This window comes from Candoia aspera, chromosome 17, assembly GCF_035149785.1.
Source record: "Candoia aspera isolate rCanAsp1 chromosome 17, rCanAsp1.hap2, whole genome shotgun sequence".
In the NCBI taxonomy this organism is placed as follows: Eukaryota; Metazoa; Chordata; class Lepidosauria; order Squamata; family Boidae; genus Candoia; species Candoia aspera.
In genome coordinates this window covers 5,758,697-5,774,980 of record NC_086169.1, presented here as the reverse complement: position 1 = coordinate 5,774,980, position 16,284 = coordinate 5,758,697, and the positions used below count along the sequence as shown (strand labels likewise).

The following is a 16,284-nucleotide window of genomic DNA, read 5'->3' as shown; positions in this document are numbered from 1 at the left end:
TTTAGAAAGGTTATAAAGGAACATCGACATCGGTTGTAACTTGTTTCTGTTTTTCGCCCCATACCCCTGAAAGTTTTATATACATACAAGAACAAAGCACAACAATTTGAGACCGCCAACCTCACTTGTCCCCACGGCCAACCCAGAAGATTGTGTGTGTGTGTGTGTGTGTGTGTGTAATGCATGTTTTCCTTTTATTTTTTAAATTTTAGCTCAGTACAAATATGGCTTTTGGGTAAATATTCGGAGAGCCCGACTCCAATCAGGAAGCATTTTGACCAGTTCCAGTAGGGGGCGCCAGCTGCCAGGATAGTGATTGCATTTTTGGAGCTAGTGAGCAAGGTGTTTCTCCACCCTGGCAACTTCAAGCGGGGTGGACTTCAACTCCCAGAATCCCCAGAATTCTGGGAGTTGAAGTCCACCCCGCTTGAAGTTGCCAAGGTGGAGAAACACCGGCATAGACCTACCATCCTCCCCGCCATCACACCGCTTTGGAGTTCCTTGGAGAAAGGCCAGGATCTAGAGGCGAGAAGAAGCAATTTGACCATCTACTTGATCTTATTTCCCCACTGGCCTCCCAAATTTGGGGGAACATATTACATACACACACGTGCTGTTGCAGCTAGATCACATGCATAGGATTATTAGGGTTATGCATAGAAGCAGGGGGTGAAGGTGGCTGGGGTAGAGCCACAGAGGCGGTCCTCTTGGATTGTAATTCCCATCAGCCCCCGATAACAGATGGAAAAGGCCGGGGTGCACAGGAGGGTATCATAGTCCAAAATATTGCAATATTACCTACTGCAGAGTCCGGAGCCTTTGATCCCCCCCATCCCACCCCCACTGTTTCGTGTGTTTCTTACCGAACAGGCTGTTATTCACCTGGAGTTGCATGTCTGTCTAGGCCTGGTGGGCAGTGGTGGGAAGGGGATGGGAGGAATTGGTTTCTGCTCATGGCCACGCAACATAAGCTACCTCACCTGGGAGATGCTGAGGGAGAGTAACTTTCCCCTTGCAGTGGCCAAAGACCACCTTCCCCAAAATGGGCACCAGCACCAACGGTGTCCATTTAGATCTGTTTTTAGAAGGGCCCCATGGCTGACCAGGAGTCCCTTAATCCTTGAATGGCCAGTGGCGGAAGCAGAGTCACTGAAGCATTTTTCTCTGCCACGCCATTTCCCATCCAGATGTGGACTGCATTGGGCCCAGAGACTAGAGGGCTATTGGGAACAGGACATTCCCCTGGAAATCCAGCCCACTGTTGCTAAACCTTGTTGCTAAAAGAACAGTAGATGGTCATGCCCAACCAGAATGGTGTTCCTACCTTGGGATGGCCAGGCAGCCTTCATCACCCATTGGTGCCTAATGTCCTTGGGTACAAGGAGAAATCAGAGGCTGCCAAATAGGAAGAACTGGCAAGACCCTAAGGAAGCCAGATGCAATCCGCCTGAGCTTTCTTGCATCCCAAGTTAGAGAGGGCAGGAGAAAGACCAGGAAATACATAGCACAAAGAAACATGTTTTATCACCCTGATAGGAGTTTGGCTCCTCCAGGATGAAATAGGTGGCAGGAGCCAGCAGGTTAGGAAAGAGGCCCTGCTCGCATTCTTTTTTAAGTAGAATGCATGGAGAAAAAATGCAAATGTCTTCCTCATTCTCGCAAATGCATGCAGCCTTTAAAAATTCAGAATGGGAATCAATCCATTTCCAGAGGCATTTCTGAAGATGGCAGGATTCCAGAGGAGGGAACTATGATTGTGAAAACTGAACACTCCACCTGGAACTATAGTTTACCTTTTATATGGGTCTGCTTTCATAATCTCCGCAAACGTTATCTTGGAAGCTCACTGACCACTTTATGTATGTCGTGTGGACTTCCCAGAATCCTTATGGTTGATCATCATCATCATCATCATCCCCCAAGTTAAATAACAACAACAACGATAAAACTGGACTAAACAGCACCGTTGGGCTTACGTTTTTAAATCCCTCTCTGTCTTTTTCATAAGCCCTCCCATAAAAACAAAAAACACAAGCAAAAGGAAAATAGATTCACCAGACTATCGGGGGGCGGGGCGCATATAAATGAATAAATATTGGGTTCTAGCCACTTGCCAATGTGGAACTCCGCTTCCTTTCTCTTTATTCAAACTGGAAGCTCTGTGGAGAAGAAGAGATCGCAAGTCAGTAGGCTCAAGAGCAGTGTTTCTCAACCTTTGCAACTTCAAGATGGGTGGACTTCAGCTCCCAGAATTCCCCCAGCCAGATAATGTCCACCCATCTGAAAGTTGCAAAGGTTGAGAAACGCTGCTCGAGAGAGTCAATTAAAAAAAAAAAAAGGAGTGTAGACTTGTAAGGGCTTTATTTTACCAACAGCTGCTTTCTTCCCATCACTGTTAGCTCCATCTTCTTTGCAAAGGAGTCTGTTAGCTGTGAAACTGGAGCATCGCTCCATCAGAGCATCACCAGCCTCAGTCAACCCTCCTTTCAGTTCTGCAACCGGAGACAAAAAGTCTCCAATCCTGGATTGGGTGGAGAGACTGCCCTTCAGGGTGGGCAAAATGCATGCAATAATAATAATAATAATAATAATAATAATAATAATAATAATAATAATAATAATAATAATAATGCCTCGGCAAGGGGCAAAAAGGCCCCCTCAGCACAGCCTGCACAGCAGCAAACAGAAACAACAGTGCACCCGAAACAGCCGATTCCCATGCCAAAAATCACAGCCTGGCTCCTCTCTCACGCTTACAGCCATCCTAACTCTGTTCTGCCTTTGCAACTCGGTTAGGAAATTAACCAAGCCCTCTTTGAGACACCTTGCAAGTGTCTGCAATGGAAGCAGGAGGTTTGAGGGTGCTTAGTCAAATATCACTCGCATTTTTAAAAGGCGGCGGCGCAGAGTGGGGGGTGGGGGGAACCACACAGTTCTGCCAGCACTTATTATCTGGAGCAGCAGCTTACAGTTTGAAGTAACGGGGGCAGCGTGCTGGCATTTAGCAATTGTGTTCCTGAATAACTCTTGGAAGACACCATGTCCCTGTTAAAGTGCATTGGAGAGGGCTGAGGCTTGGAAAAATATTCATGCCGCTCGCATGAACATCTGCAAGGAGCCAGAAAAACATTTGGCACGCCTGGTAATCAGGACATCACTCGACATATAAAAAAAGGGCAGGTAACATTGAAAGCAGCACAGAGCAGGGGGGAAACAGCACAAGTAGAGGCCCTGGGGGTCCACATTTGCCCCCTCCCAATGAAACACAGGCCCCAGGAGGGGCCTGACCAGACCAACGCCAGCACCAGTTCCCAAGGCTGGCAAAACACCTTGAGGACCGCAGAAGGATGTGAGTGGATGTGAATCTTCCCAAGGAAGACCAAAAAAAAAAAAAAAAAAAAGTGGGGGGAGAGAAAGAACAGATGAACGTTTAGCAAGCTGCTCACGGCAGCAAGAAATTATTCTCGTGAAAAATGGGGTGGGGAGCTGGGGACAGGGGAGACAAATGGGCCGGCCTTCGATTGGCTCTCGAAAGGCTGCTTGGCGCTGCGAATGTGGAAAACAAGGGCTGCTTTGCATACACATTCCGGTGAAGAGCAAGTTATTTGGATGGTGGTTGGGTGAATAGGTGACAACTTACAGACTTGGGGAGGGGGGAATCATGCACCTAGCCGCCCCCCTCCAATGGGTCCATTTTCGTCTAACGGTGATTAGCACTCCCTTTCACTTTTCACAGACAAGCTTAGGGGATGATCTGAATTTCTCTCTAATGGGAGAAGTGCAGTTGCTGTGATTTTCGCTGATAGGATGTTCAGAGCCAGACTAAAAGTGCAAGGGGTGTGTGTTCCTTTTAATGGTGCAAGCAGAGGGGGTTTCCTTTTTTTAGTGATATTAAGTCATCTTAGTAGATTTTTCATCATCATCTCTGCAAGCCTCGTTTTTGGGAAGACACAACAGGCTTCCCCTGGTAATAAATACATTCCGCGTTCTGGGTTGGCAATATATTAAATCATACTGGTAGACCTGGCACAAACACAGTGCCACCCCCTGCCCCAAATGAACACCCCTCCCCAGCATTTAACCCAGCAAAAAATTAACTAATTAAACACAATGGGCAAAGGCAGCTGTAACATATTTACCTGACCTGCTGGTTAGAAGACAGCTGGGTGGAAAATGGATTTTAAAAATGTTGCATTTCTCAAGATTGTGCACACAAATATGCGCTACTGTGTATGTGCGGAGTGGGACTCTTTTATTAGAGTTTGTTTCCAATCTTTTGCCGATACACTATTTAAATAATAAAAAAGGTGGGGTAGTTCTTTTCTAGCTCGCTTGAAATACAATTTATGTTCCCTGGTGTTTTAACTAGATTTTGGAGTTGCCATGAAGATCACCACAGTGCACCATTACCAGGATATTAGTTGCAGATCTTGTAATTTTTTTTTAAGTTATAGGACAACAGGCTGGAAGATGCTGCTGAGCTGAATCTCTTCTCGCTCAACAAATCAAATGGTCAATAAATCTTTCTAGGTTTGCAATTGAACAGCCTGCCTCTTAGGAACAATCTTGTCCTGCGTTTGAACGTTATGTCAAAACGGAAATGGGTTTTGCCCCCGTTTTTCTCCCTTCCTTGTCTGGCTCAGTTTATTGATTTAATAGGGTCTGGCTTTCCTTTCTGGACCATTTCCTCACAGGGTCGTTGTGAGGTAGGGAGGGGAGGAAAGCCGGAGGCTCCCCAAGACCCCATAAGAGGAAAGGATAGGGATGAACGGGGAAAGAATAAATAAAAAGATGCTGATGTTGAGGACTAGGAAAATGGTTGGACCTCACGGAGGGTTGAGAATGATTTCTCAGAAGTTGGAGGAAGATGGAGTCAAAGTGAGTGGTGGGTGGGGCCAGGACAAAAATGTGATGGGCATAAAATAGGTGGGGCAGCCTCCTTTTTATCCCGCTCTTCCTATTATCTCCCCCCCCACCCCCATTTTGCCGGGTTGCTCCAGGCCAGTGTTTCTCAACTTCGGGAATTTTAAGATGTGTGGACTTCAACTCCCAGAATTCCCTAGCCAGCCATGCTGGCTGGGGAATTCTGGGAGTTGAAGTCCACCATCTTAAAAGTTCCCAAGGTTGAGAAGCACTGCTCAAGGCAGTGATCTGAACTGATTCCTTGCAGTGAGTTTTTTGAACTATGCCATGACACTGAGTGAGGAAGTTGTAGATGAAAACCTGCCTCCCACCCCAATTTTTTGGACTTGCATTGCCCTGTATAACAGAGACCAAAACTTAACAGATCACTTTCCTTTCTTCAATTCTGCCAATAAATATAGGGATTAAAAAGCATTGAGAAAAATGCATTCCCCTCCTTCCCTACGCCGAGATTTTGTTTTTTGATTTAAAAAAAAAATATTGTGGTTTTCAAGATCTGCCATGAAAATCACCTTCTGAGTGGCCTGAAAATATGGCATAATAAGAGTTAGAACAATAATAACAACAACAATTATAGTAACAACAGTAACACCATCAATGAAACAACAACAGTAACCACCATTGCCACATTGAAATTTTTCATTTATCCATCCTTGTAGCTGCATCGTTGATTATAAAAAGCAATTTACTTCTTAGAGGGAGAAGTGGAAATGAATTGAGAAGGCCTCTCTACTTCAGAAATAAATTATTTACATGTCTGAAATAATCATGGTCCTAGTCCATATGAGGGCATAGTTTGCATAATAGGAACAATTTGAGCCGTTTCTCTTTAGAGACCGATTGCAAAGCTTTATTTCAAAAAAGAAACACAGGGGACAGCCCTGTTTGAGTTGAACTGTGCCTGCAAATGTTTTGCTTGTTTTAGCAAAAGCCATCCAACTGCCTGTTATCCTTAGAACCTAACTGGCAAGGCCATGCAAGCATTAAAATCCATGCGCTTCTGTTTCAAATGCAACACAGACAGCTGGCAAATCCTACGTTGAAACAGTCTTCTTGGAGTGGGGATTGAAATGGGGCAGGCTTAGTCACCCAGGGAAAAATAGGGAAATAAAAGCAAAGGGTTTAAAACAGTAAAGCTGCCGAATCTGTTTGAAGAGGGCGATCCATTCCATGCATGGCATTCATTGGGGTAAGGAATAGTTTAAGGGGGAGCATCCAAAAGCAAGTAATTGTTTCGTGCTGAAAGAGACATCAAGTGCTTTAAAATTGCTGCTAACCCGCTGAGCCAAAACACCACCTCTAATTAGGATGACGAGAGCATTCCATCAGTGATGCACACAAACACACACACAACAAATCTCGTGCCCCCCTTTCCAGCACACAAAGGCCTCGGAAGGCTTCCCTTGTTTCCCTTGTATTGTTTGAGGCCTGGTGCATTTGCATGGATTGGTCATGAATCACTCTGCCAGATCGGGCCAAAACGCGAGACCCGTGGCCTGTTTCCACCGATCCGGACAGCCATTAGCGGGGGTGACTCCACCCCACCATTGCCCCACTAAGAGGATGTTGCTTCCCAAAATAGAGACAAAGCAGAGGAGGGCTGGGGGAAATCGGGTTCAATCCAATTTGTTGAATCCATTCTATTGGAAAATCGGAACACTCCGGGAGCCAATTCCAATGTCTCCGTGGATCCGATCCGAATCACTGCTTTGAACATCTGAAGGAGAGGGCTGGATTTGAAAGTTCGATTCAGACAAAAAATATCTTCAAGACCTTTTCCAAAATCATCTGCATGGAATCGTTCAATTCAACCAACTGAATCAATTGGTCGATTTCCATGCAATGATCTGTCCAATCGCATCGATGCAACATGGATTCGCATAACCCCAGGAGACAGCTCTTACAGCTAATAGCTTGATCCTCCATGGGTCCCCCCCAAACCATGCAAGCTGGTGGCCCTGCCTAGAACAAGGGGCAGTGAATTCCATAATCTATCAAGAGGTCATTCCTTTTATTGGCCTCAAATCATGCTCAGACATTCCAAATAAATCAGTGACACAATAACGTCAATCCAGCTCATTCTGAAAGCTCTAGTTATCGATCAGCAATAAAAATTCAGGCTGTAGGCCTCAGTTACAGAAGTTGGCAGAATGGGTGGATGCCATGGGCCATGTTCTGAAAAGTGGGTGGCCCGGAAACCCGGAAAATCAAAACCTGTTCTGGTAGGAAAAGAACCCAGAATGCTACATCCTGCAAAATGGCAAAAACTAGGAATAAACACAAGAATTGTGAGGACTTTTTCTCTGCATGTATACTCATCGTACTGAACACTTAAAAAACTAAAAAGTAGTTGTAAACTTGCAAAGCTAAGGCAACAGATTTCTCCACCCCAGATCTGATGTTAAACCATCAGGGACTTTAAAATGTGAAAGGTCAATCCCTTTGTTTCATGCAAATCTTCCAAGTTCACGTTGCTTTGTTTCATGCAAATATCCACCACGTTTCTAGCCCTCACCGAGGTGTTTGTGAAAACCTTTAAAACACTGGCAGTAGCTATGTGATTTTTTTCCCCCCTTTTACTATAGACTTTTATGATAAAGTGGTCAGGTAGATGAACAACCATCCAGAGGTTTTCTTTTTAAATGTGTTGTTACGAATGTCACAATTTGGTGTCACATCAGCTGGTGTGCTTAACCAGGGCTGATTTTCACGCAACTTTCCCTGATAATGTGTAAACATAAACTTATCCTTCCGGGATCCCATCGTGAGATCAAGACATGGGATTTGCAACTAGTCTGAGCAACAAGGGAGTCTGCAACACACCACCATTTCCAATCCAGGTGAAAGAAAATGGTGGCCGTCTGCTTGCAATTGTGTTAATTGGGGACTGAGGTCTGAGCAGACTTCCCCCATCATCTTGTAATCAGCAGTGAACGATAGGGGTTTATGGTGGAGGTTGTTCCTTCCAAGAACCATGTTGGTTCAACTTTCCCCATCACTGGACAGTAGTGCTGGTTGGAACCTGCCTTGGTTGGTCCCCAAAGTTGATGGTCCTCAAAAGTCCTTTCTCATCTCTACGGCAAGGAAGACACAGACGGGTGAGACACCCTTGAACACTGAGACAGTGTGGCTCAAAACTGAGGAAAATCCTGGTGAGGGGCCTCTTTCACCGACCCCCTTTAAACACCCGTGCCTACTACCATCCCCCCCTCCCATGGATGGGAAGCTTCAATGACACTCGGGTGGCATCCAACCACACGGTCAGAATTTTTTTTTTTCCCATGGGTTTGGGTGGGGACAGGAACTGGGTAGCTGGCGCCCCTCGGTTACACAGACCACAGAACAACATTCTTCTCTGAAACAAAGAGACTCAACTGGAGAAACAAAATGAGACTGAAGGATAAAATCAGTACGCAATGGCTTCCCACCTGCCATGGACCCTTCCCAATGGTCACTCAGGACCTGGTCCCAACATGGTCCAAAGTTAAGAGGATCTGAGGAAGGGCTCCCCAATTCTTTCCAGTTGTGAGAACCCAAGTAACTGGTACCAATTCTTCAAAATCAAAAGGACTCAAGTAATCAGTACCAGTTTATCCAAATCAGGGCATCTGCGTAACTGGTACCAATTCTTCTGAATCAAGAGGACTCAAGTAACTAGTACCAATTTGTTTGGAGAGGACCTGAGTAACAGGGATCAGGTCAAGAAGGCTTAAACAACAGACACCAATTATCTCATTCAGGAGGACCCAAGAAACAAAGATTTTTCGAATGTGGGGGGCATTACATGTCACCCACAAAACCCCTTTACCTTCTCAAATCTGTCTTGCTTGGTTCCTCAGTTAAGTAGCCAAGCATCTCAAGACTTTCCCATCCATTGGGCCTTCACCCCATCCAAGATCCAATTTGCAGGAGATCTTTAAAGATTTCTCATTGGGAGGAAGGACCCACCTCTCATCAATGGGGGTCTGCTCCCAAGCTGGGTATCCCACTCCCACCCATTTTTTTTCTTTTTGCACAAGCTGATTTTATCCTGGAGGCCACAGCCAAAAACTAGGACAATCTTAAAGGAAGCAGAGGCCACACCCACCAAATCCCTCGAATATCCCACACCACCATCAAGACATTCCCAACAGAAGGGGACAAGAACAGAGATCTTCCAAAAGAAAAGGAGGAGTCCAAAACAGAGCACATCATTTAAAAAATGGGGATAAAGGGGGGGGAAGGGAAGAGACCCCCAAACCAACAGCCCTGAAAACAAGCCGGAAGGAAGGAGGGAAGGAAGGAAGGAAGGAAGGAAGCATCATCACTCACTCTCCAGCTCTGTGTTTTTAGTGTGAGTTTGGCAGCCGCAGGGATGTAGATACAAGCAAGCAGGAAAAGCAGGGGATGCTTTTGTGTTTGATTTGAAGGATTCTCAGTGTTCAGATGGGTGGGGGCTTCCCCCCTCCCATTTGGTAGCAATGTTTTATACAAGTTCAAGAAGCATCATGAGCCAGCTGATCTCTTTTTCTCCCCCCCTCTTTCTCTCTCTCTCCTCCTCCGTCTGTCGTTAGTCTCGGCCCTTCCTTGCTACTGTCCCTCTGTCTTTCCGTCTAATTCCTTCCTGGGCACGAGAGAAATGCCATAGACATACTGGTTGGGTGGGTTCCGTTGTCATCCTGTTGAGGTCGAGTTCCAATTTGCTACTACTTCTTCCTCTTCCTCCTCCTCCTCCTCCCTGCTGCCCTGCCACCATGCCCCACCCTTCCCCTCTTAGATGAAATATTCCTTCTTGTCGTCCCCGCCTGATTGACCTCCCTCTGCGTTGATAATGGCTGTGTCTGCATCTGGGGCATCGTCCGAGCCTTTGGCCTCATGGGTCAAGTAGGTACCTGTGTGGAAGGGAAGGAAGGAGAAAAGAGAGAGAGAGAGAAAGGAGGGAGGGAGGGAGGGAGAGAGGAAGGAAGGAAGGAAGGAAGGAAGGAAGGAAGGAAGGAAGAAGCCAAAGGATAATTATTGGATGAGAAAATGAGAAAAAAGGACACCAATTTTTGCAAACCTTTCTTCTTCAGGCTCATAAAAAGAAAGATTCGAAGCTCCAGGTTATTCCTGAGTCTTAAATCGAGATGGAAGATCAACAGGACAGCCAGGCTAAGGCTGGAAAAATGAGGTGGGGGCACAGGGGGTCCTAGGCTACTTGTTGCCCTTCCCTTATGGAAGTTACCTTAGTTCTTGGAGGATGGAAAGTCCCCTTCCACCTTCATTTAAGCTCCTGACCTGCTACTTGTAATTTATTCTCCCTTCTTATAAGGTCCTCTATAAATCAGTGGGTGTCATGAGTGCTGATGGTGAGCAGGAGGGGGCCCCTATCCAGGGGGGAAAACGCATGCGTAGTACTGAGGAATTAAGCAGCCATTCGAAGAGACACAGAACAGACCCGCCTTGACTTTTGGGGTTGATCTGTCTGGGTTTTTCCCACGCTTCTTCAGTTTGTTAGGATTTTCTGTCTAATGTAGCAGTAATAAACACTAGAGACCTGCTCCTCGACTCGGCGTGGTTCCTGGCTGTTAGGACAGTGGGAGCTTTCAGATCTCCCAGCGGGGCAGAAATAAAATAAGACAGTGTATGTTTGAAAAATGTTGCTTTGTGTAAAATATGCCTCCAATCTGGGCAATACAAGTTGTCCCCACTTAACAACTACAATAGGGACCGGAAAACTGGCTGTTAAGTGGTGTGGTTGTTAAGTGAGTCACCACATGGCTGGACCCGATTTTATGACATTTTATGATTGTTGTTAAGCGAATCACGGGCTGTTACGAGAATCACCGCGTGGTTAAGTGAATCCAGCTTCCCCAATGGACGTTTTTTGCCAGGAACTGGCACAAAAGGTCGCAAATCATGATCATGTGACCACAGGATGCTGCAACTAGTTGTAAATGAGAGCTGGCTGCTAAGTGCCTGAATTGCGATCACATGACCACAGGGGTGGTGCAACGTTTTGCGACGGTCGTAAGTGTGAGTACCAGTCTTAAAGCACTTTTTCCAAGGCTGTCATAACTTTGGACCACTGTTAAATGAATGGACATTAAGTGAGGACTTCCTGTAGATTTACAGGGCCTCTGAATAAGGGGCAAGAGGAAACAGGTATTGCTGAGGATGTGGAACCCCAAGACACATGAAGATGGAATGCAAGGGACTGATAGGGGAGAGGGCAACTGTCTGTGACTTACCTTTGTGCCGAATTAAGTAGTGTCCCAGAATGATGAGGAGGATGAGGAGGAGGAAGACGACAACTGCTACTACACCCCCAACAACGGCATGATAGCTGCTTCCTGTGTGTGTCACGGGACTCGCATCTATCCAGATGGAAAGAGAATGCAAAACTTAGTGGTCAATTGTCCAAACAAAATTCACCATCTCTTCTGTGAAACCACCTCATTGGTAGTTACTTCTGGGTTTAATACTCCCAACATTCTAGATGGGCCTTAGATGGGGGGAATCTGTACTGGATGTTTCCTTGAATGCTTAACTTTCTTTCCTTTTGTTGTGTGTGTGTGTGTGTGTTTAGTAAATTTTCTAGCTTCTATACAGAAAAGTAAATATATGGAAGTAGGATTATGCTCAACAGTTCACTAAAATATACAGTAAAACCTTGCTTTAACAGACCCTAATTTAGCAGACTTTGGATGCAACAGACCAAACTTTTTATGGGACATCGCAAAAAAAAAAAAGATTTTACAGACCCTCATTCAGCAAAATTTGGATGCAAGAGGTCAAATTTCTGACTTGGCCTCACCTAGAAAAAAATTAATTTAACAGAACCTAACTTAGCAGACTTTGGATTTAACAGACTGGATCTCTGACATCACTTGGCTGTCACTTGGGTGTACTGGACTAGTCTGCTCATCGGAAGCAGTCCGGGCGAGGCTTAAGTTTTCATCATCCGCAGTGGTGTACATAAATTGCATAATTACGTCATTCAACAAAGGACATCAACTGATGCAAATGACATACTCCTCTATTTAACAGACAATTGGGAATAACAGACACACCTGCTCCCAATTAGTCCATTAAACTTGACACTTTATTGTTGTACTGTTACAGGACAATCTTATATGCTGCTATCTGGGAGTAAGTTTCATTGAACAATGGGATCCTGCTAAGATTTAGCAGAGGATTTAGCTGAAAATGACACCCTTATTTGGCTAGCATCATTTATACATTAGTTTAGCTCCTTAGACACACTAATGGGCTGTGAGTCTAGCTAATTTTCTTTTCTTTCACCCAACTGCTCCTCTAAAGCAGGGTTTTTCAAACTTTGTTCCATGGAAACCTAAGGCTCCAGAACAACTTGATGAGCATGGCTGGCTGGGGAATTCTGGGAGTTGAAGTCCACCCACCTTGAAGTTGCTGAGCTTGAGAAACACTGAGCTAGACTAAGGGTTTTTTAATCTGCGGCATTTGTGGCCCGAAAAAATCTAAAACCTCTGCTCTAAATCAAGTCCAGCGCAGTCCATTGTGGCCAAAAGAAGTGTGGTATTGGAAGGATTATGAAAAACCACCAGTGGGCACACGACCGGAGCAAAATCTGATTTAGTTTAATGGAAAGTTGCATGGGATGAACATGAAATGAAGACAGTCGAAGGCAGTCAACATATTCTCTCTCCTCGCCCCCAACCCCCATGTTACCATGCCCTCTTTCTGCTGCTTTAGAAACTATTCGGTGGCAACCTGGGGGTGGGGGGTGCACATGCAGGCCAGGATTTTAAGTTGGGCTCCTCTGCTCTAAAGTAATGCTTATATTGTCTTTAGCAGACCTTCAAGGGAGGCAAGGTTGAGGAACAGCAATGACAGGAATGCTACTTTATTTTTGTAGAGACCTTGAAAGTCTCTTCAAAATATTCTCCTTTTAAGCACAACAAAGTCAAGGTGGGATCTCCCTTCCTCCCTCCCTCTTTTCCATCCTCTTCCCTCCCTCCCTCCCTCTTCACCCTTCCTCCTCCTTCTCAAGGCCAACTTTCTCCCCATTCATAGTTTCTTTCAGAAAGAAAGAAGGGGCTGAGCATCCCTGGGCAAAACATTAGGATCGGATTATATTTGGTAGGTATATTTATGGCCTGGGAGAGGGTGTTGGAAGAAAGGAGCATCAAAAGTAGCAAACGTTTTGAAACTTTCACCAAATCCTTCACCAAGATGTCACAGGAGCGAGCCTCTCGCCATAGCTTGCTTCTTTCCTGATTCCCGCCAACCGTCATAGGCAGCTCCCAGGAGGTTAGGGGTCCCCCATTTGTCGTTTTTCTATGGCATCAGTGTGTTACAGAACTCCCTGCCTTCTGAAATCTGAAGCCTTATTAGGCTTCAGGAAATTAATAATAAAGGGGGCTTAGGGTTATAGATGTCACTGTCTATTTTTATTGCTTTTCGATTGGTTGTTTGATGATTTTATCAGTGGTTCAATTATTGTTTGCTGTTATGCGAAATTACTCGTACCGTGGACATTTCATTGATGAGAGTGCAACCCATTGAGAGCAGCTTGTGGTAGGCAAGAAAGTAGAACAAACAAACAAATGGCTTATCTGGAACCCACGGGAAGGTAAAATTGGGGGCAACGTGAGTACAGCCAGCTGCAGAAGAGGACAAGGAATTTCAGGAACTAAGGGGAGACTATCCAGCACCCATTCTGTCAAACTGCAGCATCTTTTTACCAACTGCTAAGTGATACCCAGATTGGTCCATTGCATCGTAAAGTCTAACTATTCAATTATTTTGGCATAAACTGTTGTCCACACGATCGTGTCTGCTACAGTAAATTCATTTGTCTCCAAGATGCTGCGATACTATCTTAGCACGCTAGGCAATCTAGGCTACAGGTAGTCCTCAATTTATAACCAGGAATTACCATCGTAAGCCATTGCGGTCATAAGTCGAGTCACCACATGACCGGGCCCAATTTTATGACTTTTAAGACATTAAATGAATCAAGGGTTGTTAAGTGGATCACCATGGTTGTTAAGCTAATCCAGCTTCCCCAACGGGCGTTTTTTTGCCAGAAAACAGCAAGAGAGTCGCAAAATGCACTCACGTGACCGTGGGATGCTGCAACCGGTCATAAATGTGAGCCAGTTGCCAAGCACCTGAAATGTGATCGTGTGCAGCGGGTGGTGCAACATTTTGCGACACTCAGAAGTGCTTTACAGGCCATAAAGCACTCATTCGGAGGCCGTTGTAACTTTGGGCTGTTGTTAAATGAACAGTCGTAAGTCGAGGACTACCTGTACAGTATTCTGATAAGCCAGTCAGAATGTGGCTTGTTTTGGCACCCCGCCTTAAGCAAACGCAGCCAGCGACTGGCCCAAATTCACCCCGTGAGCTTCAATAGCTAATGGTGAACATGAACCCGAGTCTTCCCAGCCCCCATCCAACACCTTAATCCACAGCTACATTTGCTCACATGCAGCATTATTTTTCATTCCCAGAAACACTGTTATCTCCATTAATTGGTGCATTTCTTTTAAAGATGCATAAGCCACCCTTCAAAACAAAGATTTCCCAGATGGGCTTGCAAATATTGTCCGTCAGAGTTGCCATGCGAAATTGTACAGACAATATGTGCTTGAAACACCGATAGGCTAAAGTGACAACGATTGGCATAGCATTGCTATATGTTCAGAAGGCTGCACAATTTGTAGCTTTGCAATAACTTCACCAAGTTAGCGAGGGTCATTTTCTCCACTGCTGGATGGAGGGAATTAAGGCTATGACCATCTTCAAGTTCTTAGCCAAGATGTAATCTAAAACAAATGTTTCTGGATTCTCCATATTCAGTTCCTGACTGTGCAGGGCTAAGACAGCTCTGGGGGAGTTCAATTTAGTTTTTCCCCAGGTTTGTTGGTCCAACAACGGTTGCTAACCAGGACAAGTATGGATTTCCCTCCTTCCTTGTGTCCACCAGAACCCCTGGCAGGCCAATGTTCTTAACAAAATTAAAGCCTTTATTAGATTGTGCTGGATTAATTTTTAATGACTGTGGTATTGTCTGAAGTTAATTTTTAATGATGTTTATTTGGGTTAATGACCTTTCCAAACTGGATTATTTCCTGCCTGCCCCCCTCCCCCCACTGCAGAAAACTAGGGTACAGACATAAATGAATAAGTAAATGAATTAATAAATGCTGGCACATTCCTCACCGTGTTTATTTCCACAGCAACCCTTTGAGGTAGATGAAACAGCTGGCATAGGATTCGGAAGTCTTGAGGCTGGCTTTGAACCCCATTATAGAGTGACATTGTGCCACCCTAGTGCCATGATGTTGACTTCTGCCCATGATTAGTCCTCCCTTTGAACCCACCTCCCCTTTCCCAAAGTCTATCCTGCCAGGGTGTCATGATGCCCTGACCACATTCTTGTCTTTTCTGAGCCCCTCTGCTATGGGCATCACTGCCATAGGGACAGGAATTCTGATGACATATTAAATCCAGGTTCTAGTTATATCTACAAGAAGATACAGTCTCTCTCAGATTGATTTCAACCCCTGGTGACTTCATGAATGGTAGTTTTCTTGGCAGCAGTACAGAAGTAATCTTCTAAATTGTTTTCTTCTGGGATGCATTTTCTAATTTCCCTGTCCAGCTGACTGCTTTGGTCATTTCTTGGTCATCTCCCATCAAAACCCTAGCTTTCCTAAGATCAGCGAAGGTCTATCAGATCTCCCTCTAAGAAGGGCTGGATGCCCTCACATTCCATCCAACTTACATTTTTTAGACCGAAGTCTAGGGAAATCTCCTGGAAGAAGTTAGTGGGAAACCCAGTTCCATAGCGTTGCCAAGAAAAATTGGTGGATGCCTCCATGAAGCCACCACGACACAAGATTGACTCAAAGGAGACATTTTGACAAATGTCAGCACCATGGACAGAGCTTCGCTTTTGCTAACCTTTTCAACTTCATTTGAGAGTCATCAACTGGCATAAATAAAGAACATGGGACGAGGGGTGAAACTGCACCTAAGTTGTGGGGAATTTGGAAAGCCCTGTTTGGACTACACTTTTGGAGACGTTTCAGAAAAGTCCAAATTATTTGGGTGCCAGGAGCAACTTCATCACTCAGATCTTGGGGGCCAATTAAGGAGTGTGGTTTAAACATCTGAAAACCTCAGTTTAGTACCAAGCACCTCTGAAACTCAAATAAGCCAACCAGCTCAGAGTCCATTAAATGAAAGCCCATCTGGTTCAACGATGAAAGTGTTGGACTTCAGACTAGGGAGAACTAAGTTCAGATTTAGCCTCAGCCATAGAAACTCACTGGCTGACTTGGGGCCAGTGATTTTTTCTCAATCCAGACCACCCAACAGGGTTGTTGTGGTATGAAAACTGGAAGAAGAGGC

General features: G+C 45.1%; 2 protein-coding genes across 2 annotated transcripts in view; both read right to left on the bottom strand.

The window, feature by feature from the left end:
* TAGLN2 (transgelin 2) overlaps positions 1 to 16,284 on the bottom strand; it is a 288,943-nt gene that overhangs the window by 135,102 nt on the left and 137,557 nt on the right. The window lies entirely within an intron of this gene.
* The window catches only part of CADM3 (cell adhesion molecule 3), an 81,478-nt gene continuing 70,742 nt past the window's right edge, over positions 5,549 to 16,284 (bottom strand). Inside the window, exons 8-9 of the mRNA XM_063317196.1 lie at positions 11,133 to 11,258; positions 5,549 to 9,794 (exon numbers count right to left, since the gene is read on the bottom strand). Coding sequence (XP_063173266.1) covers positions 9,676 to 9,794; positions 11,133 to 11,258 — 245 coding nt within the window. The 3' untranslated portion in view covers positions 5,549 to 9,675. The remainder of the gene's footprint in view (positions 9,795 to 11,132; positions 11,259 to 16,284) is intronic.